General features: G+C 42.3%; 1 protein-coding gene across 4 annotated transcripts; it reads right to left on the bottom strand.

Moving 5' to 3' along the window:
- Positions 1-530: 530 nt before the first annotated feature.
- LOC112227767 (WD repeat-containing protein 48) lies at positions 531-10,804 on the bottom strand. Of its 4 annotated transcripts, none has more exons than XM_024392626.2 (19): positions 10,677-10,804; positions 8,161-8,301; positions 7,680-7,758; positions 6,888-6,970; positions 6,554-6,683; positions 6,056-6,144; positions 5,749-5,871; positions 5,282-5,506; positions 4,880-4,954; positions 4,584-4,686; positions 3,916-4,013; positions 3,711-3,818; positions 3,520-3,616; positions 3,313-3,405; positions 3,037-3,142; positions 2,823-2,910; positions 2,618-2,694; positions 2,251-2,443; positions 531-2,154 (listed from the first exon to the last, which is right to left on the bottom strand). In XM_024392626.2, exons 1-19 carry the CDS (start codon positions 10,722-10,724, stop codon positions 2,059-2,061), a joined length of 2,052 nt encoding a protein of 683 aa, XP_024248394.1. In that variant the 5' UTR covers positions 10,725-10,804; the 3' UTR covers positions 531-2,058. The 4 variants fall into 4 exon arrangements, with proteins under 4 accessions (XP_024248394.1, XP_024248396.1, XP_024248395.1 ...); XM_024392628.2 differs by having other exon boundaries at positions 5,749-5,850; XM_024392627.2 differs by having other exon boundaries at positions 7,680-7,755.
- Between the last annotated feature and the right edge of the window lie 877 nt (positions 10,805-11,681).

The following is an 11,681-nucleotide window of genomic DNA, read 5'->3' as shown; positions in this document are numbered from 1 at the left end:
CTACTGCACACGCCACGGTCAGTATGAACCGGAGACAAACCAGATGTAGCGACAAACAAAGCAGAGTTAAATGGTTCCAGTCTCCCGTGAAGCGTTCATCCATGTTTACGGGTAAGAGTCTAGCTACACTTTCCGGAAATAAGTTTCTAATTTTGTCAGAAAGTCATTTTTATTGCAAGTTATTGCATACCGCTTGCATACCAAATGTCAAAATTGAACCTGGTGTATTCTACTATTCTTACTCTCAACAGTAAATTGAGACCTCGGCTGAGCGTATGTTGCTTACAGACCCACAGATGTACAGACCCACAGATAACAGGTCTCAGACCATGACAACTGCAGGCCTGCTTCCAGCAGCATTTGTATTCCAACTCGGTCAAATACACTATAGAAAAGGGTGGTCGAGAAGAAACACTAAATCAATCACACAAATATCACATCAACATTGCAATTGGTAGCTTGTTGTGTCCTGGAATTATGTAATATTATTTGTGACCGCAAGTCTTTGATCAATGCAATTCATCGTCCTCTGAAATTCAAAAGCATTTTATTCTCGTTGTCATGTTGGTTAATTTATTAAGCACTTATTTACCCAAAATATACTACATTTAATTACATCAACACGTGGGAGCACAGGGGTTGTGGATATGGAAGCATATAATTCTGTAGGAGCTTTTTTTCATGTAGAGCTTTTTCAACAACCAGACAAAGCTTATCTTTCAACTAAAACCAAATAAATGATTTATTTTTATACATTTGCTATAGCACTGTGCAATTCACATTGTTGGAGTAATCCATTTAGAGTTGTAGAGCACAGTCTTCATTTTGTTTGCATAAATAAAATAAAAAGTTGTGATTCCCTCCAGAATATCTCCCCCTAGACCTTCGTCATTGTATTTCAAGCAGATTTAGCTGCAGGCTGTCAAGGGTAATGCCAATGACAATAAATGTAGCTTTCCTCTCAAATACAGTACAGTAGCCTATAAACATCCTGATTCCGTGGGTGAGATCCTTTCGTCGTACATATCCGTTGCTTCTTGACACGTGTGGTTTTTCTTGCCTCTTTTTATTAACATGAGAAAGCAACCTTTTGAAAATAACACAGGGTTCTCGGAAAAAAGAAGAAAAAAAACTTGTGTCAAGTTGCCTACAAAATAATGACAGTCTATTTACAAAAAGAAAGATGGGGTCAGTAATTTAATATCAGCGTTCGTTAGCTAAAGAGATTCAGTTTGGGGGATGTGTCCTTGTATGTGTCCATTTGGTGAGAGGAAAAACTTCACCCAGCCGCCTTCAATACATGTCAGTTGCCAAACTGAGGAAACTGAAGGATATCACACATGCATACTATAGTCATGTCTTTACATTCTGTCAAGTCCTTGATTGGTCACCTGACAATCCAGAAAATCTTCCTCATTGAACCGTTTCCTAAACATGGATTGGGATGAAGGGTAGTGATAGGTGGTTGGAAACCAAGCGTGTTCCTGGAATGTATAGGGGGAGAGAAAAAAAGAAGAAAGAAAAGAAACGTGTGCAGTGTACCAATCAGGTCACAAAGTGAACCCCCAAGCAGAGCGACTTTCTCAAGATGGAAGGACACCTTTGCTCTCTGAAGATGGGCATGGCAATAAAACATATTTCTTACAAATAAGGGGAGGATAAACAAAAGGAGACAAAGACATTGAATAAAAATAAACCTAAATGACAAAAACCTTAAAATGCCCTGGAATATTCCTCAGTCCATTCACTGTACAGTGTACACAGCAACAATTGTTTCTCGCCATTCTCCTTGCGTGTTCTCACGCCTCTCCACATGGCTGGGTGTAGAACGGTGTTTCTGTGTGACGCTCAGGCTACGGACCTTTTTGAGGGGTTATTAAGGTGTTGTGACCTCTTATAAGATCTCATAAGGAGTCGTTGAGCACAGGTTTGTGTTACTAACACATGGATCTGGTGGGATGAGTTGAACAGTCCAAGTTTGGTGCCAGAGGAAGAAGAAAGGAGGAAGAGGAGGGCAGGCTAGCAGAAGATGAGCCTTCTTCGCCGACACCGGCGACCTCACGTGGACTTCTGCCGGTAGTGAAGGGTTAGGTCTCCACCACTCTTCCAGATAAAATGCTTGACGGTCCGCAGGTCCATGTTGGGATCCAATACCTACAGAAACGAAAAGTGATTTTGGGAACATATATATTAATACAAGATGTAACAAAGGCAAAAGATGGGGACTGTACCGTATAAGCTGCACAGTACCTGGTCCTGACAGAGCAGCTCGATCTTCTCCTCGGCCAGCACGGCCACGTCCTCCTCCTCCTTCTGCTCACTGGGCTTGTCGTTGTTCGCCGAGGCCCCCGTCTGAGACTCGTTGTCCAGGTTGATGATCTTCTCGTACACGTGCTCCATCACCTTCCTCACCTGGAGCATGTCACTGGCCGACAGGCGGTCCCTATTGGAACACCACAACGTTGGAATATAACCGCAAGCTTGGAACATTGAACAGTCAGATATAGTTCCAAGTGAATGATCTTTTTACAAAATGTGGTTTGCAGGGAAGGATGAACACACAACACTAATAGGAACAGAGAAACTGGTTCAATCGTTATAAAAGTGTTTCACTTACTTCTTTAAGGTTTTTGCACCAGAAGAAGAATGAGGCTGGAGGTAGAAGGGGATTTTGTTGAATTTGGGCATGTTTTTCTAAAAGACAGGGAATAAAAAGTTGAAAATCATACATGAGAATCATAGCGTATAAACACTACACAATTAGCTATAGCACATTACTGTAGAAAGACATTTAAATTTATCATTAAAGGACGAGAGCTCACATCTACAGTGATGTCGATGACCCACTGTGGCACGGTCTCGTTGAGCAACATGGACTCAGTCTCACCACCGGAGTCTCGACACAACAACCTGGAGAGAGAGAAAGAGAAAGAGCCTTGAATAAGCCTGCCGGGATGGTCAGGTGGGTGGGGTTTGCACTTTTAGTACTATTTCATGCCACACTGTGATAGACAGAGATAGCATTGTATATTTTACCTGAACAAGGTCCTTCCCCCTGCCTCTCCAAAGATGACTGGCGTGTGAGGGGGAACATGGAAGTAGCCGTTTCCTTTCTGTATCCTGCTCTCATGCTCCCCGTTCACTGAACACACACACACACACACACACACACACACACACACACACACACACACACACATCAGAACATAGAATATCACTGATAGATTTCTTTCAACTTAATAACGTCGGAAAATATCACTGTCTGCATTATACTGTTAGTAAATGTGTGTGTATATGCGTATAGCAGCTCACTGTGGTTCATCTCTGTCTCTTCATCCATGGGGTTGATGTGGGTTCGGGGCCAATACTCCAGTAAGGCCTGCAGCAGCAGTCCACCCAGGTTCACTAGAAAAGAACAGAACTCTGTAGGAATGATACTGCATGTACGGTAACACTGTTTGGGCAAAAAAAAAGTCAACCATATCTTACAGGGCAGTAAAAAAAAAAAAGATCACTCACACTTGGGGTCAGACCCATCAGGACTGGAGAAGCCTGCATCCTTGGCTGACACCCATGCAGCAAAGCAGTCGCTCTCATCCAGCGTGATGGTCAACATCTACCCAGCAGAATATATGTTTAAAATAAGAACAAATCCCTGTTCCACCGACTGTCCAAAGCTTACAATGTAAAACAGCGCAGGATCAGCTTACCCCAGTTTTAAGATCCACTGAGAACCAGTTTGGCACATAGACCATTTTGAACCTCTTTTTAATCTCTTCGTCAAACTCCATCTTTCCCAGGTCTTCCCCTTTACACGCCTGGATGAGGACAAGAGGTATTCAATCATACAATATGACAAACAATGGAGAGATGGACGATAAATGATCGATAGAAGAGAAAGCAAAAGACACACACCTTTAAAACATCCCAGTATGCAATGTTGTTGTTGGTGTCTTTGGTTAGTATGTGTCTCTTGTCGTTCAGAATGTGGCACTGGATAATGCTGGCTCCCCCTAGTGGACAGCAATAAACACAACACTCATTTAAGCCTAGAACATATGTTTTTTTTAAAACTTTAACTAGGCAATGTGCGCTGCCGTATGGGACTCCCAATCACGGCCTGATGTGATACAGCCTGGATTCGAACCAGGGACTGTAGTGACGTCTCTTGTACTCTTGCCTTAGACCGCTGCACCAGGCGGGAGCCCAAAATACAGAAGGTGTTTAAAATAGAATAGATATGTGGGCTCCTGAGTGGCGCAGCGGTCTAAGGTAAGAGTACAAGAGACGTCACTACAGTCCCTGGTTCGAATCCAGGCTGTATCACATCAGGCCGTGATTGGGAGTCCCATACGGCAGCGCACATTTGGTCCAGCATCATCCAGGGTAGGTCGTCATTGTAAATAAGAATGTATTTTTAACTGACTTGCCTAGTTAAATAAAGGTTAAAAAAACATTTGTAATTGCAATATTTGCAATGCAGTTTATTGGGAGATTTATGAAGTTTGAATCTATCAATCATTTTTAATGATTAATGATCATAAAAAAATAAAAAAGTGTGTGTGTGTGTGTTGTGTTTTTACCTGTAACAACCTGCTCGGGTTGAGTACAGAGAGGCGTCAGGGGAGCAGTGCAGTCGTTGTCGTAATCGCCAGATGCTCGGAAATTATGAATGCCCTTCAGAGACTGCAATGAGTCATGACGGGAAACATAATCAGGGAGTGAACATTGCATTAAAAGTATACAGCGACACACAGGCCTCACTGAATCCTGCTTTTTTTCTGTTAGATTTTTTACAGTAATTCTATGTCTATTTAATATGAACATATCCATTACTCATATACAAACCCTGTTGTTCAACTTCAGCTATGCTGCTTACCCATTTGTTGACGGTGGACTTGGTGGTGGAGACCCAGAGGGCCGTGGGGGGGTCTGCCGAGCGGTCCAGCTCCATCTGAACCAGGGAGGCAAGAGGTCATTCAGATAGGAAAACTGATGGGTAAATGTGTTGTTGACAGAAACACTTATGGATGACTTCACCTTGATAGTACTTGCTAATTATCTTTAAGATTTCTCATTAATGCGTTCCTGACTCTACTAATTATTATACTAGCGTACTTTCTTGTATACAACAGTCTTAAAAAAAACATTTGAGTTAATGTTACAAAATACTTAAGTCCAACAAACATCTAGGCCTAATATCTACAGGTTACAACCTTTTCAACTACGTTTCCCATCATGCCATCGGCAAGGCTTATCGCAGTAACCCCACCCCTTTCACCTTGAGGACGGGGGCTTTCTCCTCACAGATCAGAACGCGGAGGTCTGGATTCCTCAGGTCGGTGCAGTAGATCTTGCGGTCGCGACCGCCGGAGTAGACATGCGTGAAGGCTTCATTGACCTGCAGGGCCCACACGCCCTCATCGTGCACCCGGTAGGTAGCGATGCACCGCTGCTGCCCCAGCGACCACAGACGGATGGTCCCGTCTGAGCTGCCCGAGAGACACTGGGGGGAAAAGCAGATGTAACATTAGGAATTACATTTTCAAAACTTTCACAAAAATGTCCGGGTTGTTCGAAATCCAAGTTGAAAATGTCCAGGTAAGAGGCTTCCCTCGCAGCTTATTGCCAGCAGATTCCAGAAATGACTGAAAAAGTCCTCTCCCTCCTATGAAGCATAAGAGAGCCATCGCAGCTGACATTTTTAAGGGTGAGGAATGAAATGAGATTTCTAAGAGCCATCCGTACCTGAGTGCCATCCCTGTTTAGCAGTAATGATTTAACGTTGTCTGTGTGACCTTTCAACTTCATCAGCTTGGCACAGGTTCGAGGATCCCAAACTCTCAGCACCTGTAGCAGGACACATTCACTCTATGAGGTATATGAAAACACAGGTTTAGGTTTTTGTTGGTGGCATACTCTTTGTTCTTAGACACATCTTACTTTAGAACATGGAGGTGAAGTAACAGGTTCAGTTAGCTGGAAGTATATCAATGTCATCACACCACTAGAAACATTACAACTATATCAATACAAATGTGATTTAAGAACCCACCTTTTCAGTGGACCCTGACACAATGACGGTGCCCATCTGATTCATAGCCAGACTGTAGATGGAGTCTTTGTTCCCACTCAGTGAGGAGGCTGTGAGACGACAACAACAACATAGTTACCACAACACTCAGGTCTGTCTCAACAGTCTACTCGTCAGTAACCAGGAAAGTCCCAATGAGATACAGTGTATTTTACATATTTAAGATATCCATCCTTCAAATTGATGTGTACTACAGAAACAAGAACATTGTCTTCAATGATGGTTCTCCAGATAAGACATCTATCTCATGTCTTCATGCCAAGTTGTGCAGTGAACATTTACAATACTCAGTCTAGGATATGCCTGTGTCATAATATAGCTGGGTCATGTTCATTAGGGCAAGGAATGGAAAACACTTTATGCAACAGGAAAAGAAAATGATTGTTTCCAGGTAGTCCCTCCCTGTTTCAGTTCGGTGCCCAATGTCTGAACAGGACCCAGATGAGAGAGCATACTCACTGGTGACAGTATTATTGGAGGCGGTCAGTGCCGTTAGTGTGTTGACGTCCCATAGAAAGATCTGTCTGTCCAGCCCTGCTGAGGCCACCAGTTCCTTGTCCTTGGCATAGGCTAAGGCTTTGACATAGTCCTGTACAGACAAAACCATAGGGGGTTACATCAATCTGATGCCAAGTCAGTGCTTTTGAGTAAGATTTTGGTTCTGATCGTGCTTCAGCCTATACCTTGAAATGTGCATGCTAACTCTAATGTAGCAGTAACGTTATGCGTATGTACCTTATGTTTGGCCTTTGTGATGATTTTGGAGCTCAGTACATAGTATGTTATTACATACCTTATGTGTTCGCAATGTGGACATGCAGAATCCCTTATGCGCATTCCAGACTTTCACTGTGGTGTCTGAGGAAGCAGATATCACTGGAATACAGAGTAAAATGTCTTTATTTTTCCGACACAGGATAACTAGGAACAGACAATATGCTATTAAAAACATACATTTTCAAAGGCAAAAACAACAACTATTTATATCAATGGCTTGCAGGCTTAAGTAACTGTCCAGTGTTTCCAGATTTCTATGAAATATGACCTATAATTAATGACAATATGAGTGAAATAGTTTCCCTTCCAAACAAATTGTAGTTAAGTATGTTAAAAAGCAGCTTTCTGTGTTGGAATGGTGTGGGCATACTGTATACTGGTCATTAATAATATAAATGTGAGTAGACCGCTGATTGGCCAGCTCAGGAGGATGACGACATCCTCTATGACAAAATATAAAGTATTTTTGAAATGGTCTGTTTGAGGTACAAGTGAGGTATTTTATTTATTTTTAAGTGTTTGTTCTACAATTCATGCTTTAGCCACAAATACGAGTATAGGATGAGTAAACAACATTATTTGGGTAGGAGTTAACAGAATATTCACTTTTAAAAGTGAGATTTTCCCTGGACATATAGTAGTAAATATCCATTAACAGGGTTTTGCCAATTTGCACGTGATGGAAATGTCCTAAAGTCTGGTTGCTTTTCAGTGATAATTCTTTAATAAAAATATGCACTTTCCATTCTGAGGGGGAGGGTTCAATTGAACCCCTTCAGCTCTGGATTAATACATTACACTGACTCACATGTCTTCCCATTGCAACAGAGGACGATGTCATTGACCCAATCTGTGTGGTGTTCCATCGATGCAATGTACGGGTCCTGCTGCAATAAAGAGAGTTTACGCTGCATAATCAGTGGGTTTATGCAAGTATTCTATGACAATCAATTACAATAACAGCACAACAAATAAGTCTGGATCTTTTCATTTGAACATTGACCATAGGCATTGGTCTGTACATCTATGCATCTAAAACATTAGCTCTTTCTCAATTCATCTTTCCTCGACACCTTTAACATCCCCTCTCTTCGCCTCCTTCTCAAAAAAGGGGAGGGACCTTGGACCGTCTCCTCCAATACAGTTGAGAAGGAGACGATAGGATGTCAGGAATCAAGGAAAGATGAGCAATAGAGCCATCAAAACCACAGTGTGACCTCGAGGGAGAGGGGTCGTGATGATAATATGGCATTCTGCCAGTAGGAGTGTTTAGGTGACGGACAGGTTACCTTGTGCTGGTTGACGCTCCATATCCTAATAATGGAGTCTCGGCCAGCCGTGAAGAGGCGGTTCAAGGCCGGGTCGAGCTGCAGAGCATTCACCCCATTGCGGTTATACTTCTCCACCTCATCCCGAATCACATAGGACACCTGCAGAGAGAACTGGATATGAGTCCACTTTGAACCATATTACAATATAATGAAGATAGATTGGTGTTGTTTCTGGTGAATCCTTGACATTGTCCTGTATACCTATAATAACATATAGGCACTGGTGTTGGCACTGTTGCTGAAACATTTCTAGTGTCATATATGGCTTGTAAACACTGGTAATGTATATCGGTCAAGGATATCTGTTGAAATGGATGATGGAACCTGTGGAAATGAATGATGCTACAGCAGGGAGTGTCAGGTGAGTCCTGGAAATACTAGCCCTTCATCACCACTCTCAGTTCCATTACACATAAGTCATTGGACAAAGGTCCCTTCTGTAGGAGGGAGTTTTGTTAAGAACCCCGACACTCAATCTGAACATTAACACACATCGCTTGCGGTACGGTATTGGAGAATTCAGCGAGAATTATATCAGCGAGAATTAATAATAATAGAAAAATAGTTGATAGGTTTAACCTTGATAGGTTTAGTGCTCCCACACAGCCATATCTCTGTGTTACAGCGGTTGTTTACAGAAAACAGACAAGACGAGGTGACCGCCTGTGCTAATTAAGCAATAAGGCCCAAGAGGGTGTCAATATACCACAGCTAAGGGATGTTCTCAAGCACAACGCAAAGTGGAGTGCCTGGATACAGCCCTTAGCCGTGGTATATTGACCATATTCTACAACCCCCTAGGTGCCTTATTGCTATTATAATTAGAGCAGTAAAAATAAATGTTGTGTCATACCCGTGGTATACGGTCTGATATAGCACGGTGTCAGCACATCAGCATTCAGGCCAATTTATAAATAGCTTTCTAGCATGTTCCGAGCACCTGCGTGTGAGCGTAACTCTGGAAGTGTAGTGGATATGTAGTTTCAAACCAAAATATTGGATGGAGGCAACCATAGGTGTATGGATCTGTGCAAAACTGCTACAGTAAGTGTATCTTTTTCATTTGAAGGATTCTTTCTCACGGATTAATGATAAGGTCCATATGTTTCAAAAGCCGTATCGCAAGCAATGATTATTGACGTGTCTAAACGTTAAAACACAGCGTTGGGATTTTAGTTCACAAAGCAGTCTTGGGCGAAGCTAATGGAGCTCACCAGTCCTTGTAGTCCTAAAACCACAAAATGAGTTACCTCTGGTTCGTTCACCCATCCTTATGGGAAAAATTGGGTTTTGGAATAAATGCAGAAAATAAGGTCTGAATTTAACACACGCTTAGGAAATCTTATACGTTTTGTTGTATTTGATAATAGCAGTCAGTTAACATGACCTTTATGAAGCCTGTATGTGCTTCATGATTTTTTTATCACAAATTCTTCAAAATTCAGAGAAAGTGACATTAACCGATTAAGTTTATCTCAAAGAACAAAATGTATAACATTTCCTAAGCCTGTATTTACCACAGACCTTATTTTTGGAATTTATCCAAAACGGCATTCATTTTTCCCATAGGCTTTGTCCAACGATCCATTGTGGAGTTAGTGCCTACAAAAAGACAACCATTAGTATTTCTCTCTATGGCTGAGAAGTGCAGGGAGAAGGCAGAATGCCGCCTCGAGTTTGAGAGTTGTGTAAATAATAGCCGTCCCATTAAACTCAGCCTAAATGTACATTCTGAGATACCATAGCCTGCTGACAGACAGTGAAATTGTTTTTATTTCACTATATGCAAATTGCAGTGGCTCTGCAATGCAAATCTGGAAAATTCAATGCAAATGGATTTCCAGGTGCAGAATACACATTTGCAGATATCTACATACAAACATTATATTGCATCAACAGGGGACAAGGAGACTTGTTGACCATCTATAGTACTGTAATGCAGCACTCAACACACTGCATGCCATCATTAGTCTTGCGACTACAGTTTGATGACGTCGGGCAAAATAGGATCAAGCCTATCAAATTGTAATAAGACAAAAGATAATTGCACCATCCAACTGGTTGCATACTAGATAGCCAAAATAGAAAATCACGTCCTTCAGTTAGCTATCTCGTGACGTGAGGGTGGGCGCGGGGAAAATTATTCCATCTCTACCCGCAATAACACCCCATAATCCCACTTTCACATACAATTATCTTGACAACCCATTAAACTCGAAACACGATCTCGGTAAACCGAAATGAGTCATTTGCAGCGGGTCGCAAAATCTTGTGAGTAGCTGTAAGCTAAACTAGCTCTCTGCTAGCGGTGCCAGAGCCTGGGACTGACCGCCTGGGACTGACCGGCTGCACTTGCCCGCCACACGTTGAGTGTTTAAAGACATCCATGGATAACCAAGCAAAATATACATTTCCGCGGCCATGAATGCAACTTGAAAAATCCTTACTCTGCATGACAAAATAGATACATTTACCTGGACTTTTCTCCGCCCAGCAGCATTTTGCCTGTGAAGAGTCGCCATCTTACATGTTGACAGCTTAACGTCACTTCCATAAGGCGCAAAGGAGGATACTTCCGGAAAGTGAGGGCCCAATCTTCGAGGCTCCGCCTACAAAATTGATAGGCGCCTTAATACATGTATTGCACAGAAATAATATATTTACACTAAACAAAAATATAAACGCAACATGTAAAGTCCAAAAAATATTCCTTACCCCAGGATACTTCAACTGGTGACTATCCGAGAGAATAAAGAAAAAGGTGCACTGTTGCTGCATAAATCTGATAGATGTATTGACGGGACAAGTAAACAATCGGCAACATGTAAAGTGTTGGTACCATGTTTCATGACCTGACATAAAAGATCCCAGAGATGTTCCATATGCACAACAAGCTTATTTATCTCACATTTGTTTACATACTTGTTAGTGAGCACTTCTCCTTTGCCAAAATAACACATCTACCTGATAGGTGTGGAATATCAAGAAGCTGATTAAACAGCATGATCATTACACAGGTGCACCTTCTGCTGGGAACAATAAAAGGTCACTCTAAAATGTGCAGTTTTGTCTCACAACACAATGCCACAGATGTCTCAAGTTTTGTGGAAGCATGCAATTGACATGCTAACTGCATGAATGTCCTCCAGAGCTGCGTCCAATCGGCCTTGCAACCGCAGACAGCCTTATAACCGCAGACCACGTATAACCACGCCAGCCCAGGATCTCCACATCCTGCTTCTTCACCTGCTGGGTCGTCTAAGACCAGCCCCCCGGACAGGTGATGAAACTGTGGGTTTGCACAACCGATTCATTTCTGCACAAACTGTCAGAAACCATCTCAGGGAAACTTGACTTGACTTGACCTGACTGCAGTTCGGAGTCGTAACCTGCTTCGCTGGGCAAATGCTCACTTTCGATGGCCACTGGCACTCTGGAGAAGTGTGCTCTTCAAGGATTAATCCCAGTTTCAACTGTAC

Source organism: Oncorhynchus tshawytscha, linkage group LG29 (genome assembly GCF_018296145.1).
Source record: "Oncorhynchus tshawytscha isolate Ot180627B linkage group LG29, Otsh_v2.0, whole genome shotgun sequence".
Taxonomy (NCBI): Eukaryota; Metazoa; Chordata; class Actinopteri; order Salmoniformes; family Salmonidae; genus Oncorhynchus; species Oncorhynchus tshawytscha.
Note: the sequence above shows the minus strand (reverse complement) of the source record. Positions and strands in the feature narration are given on the sequence as shown.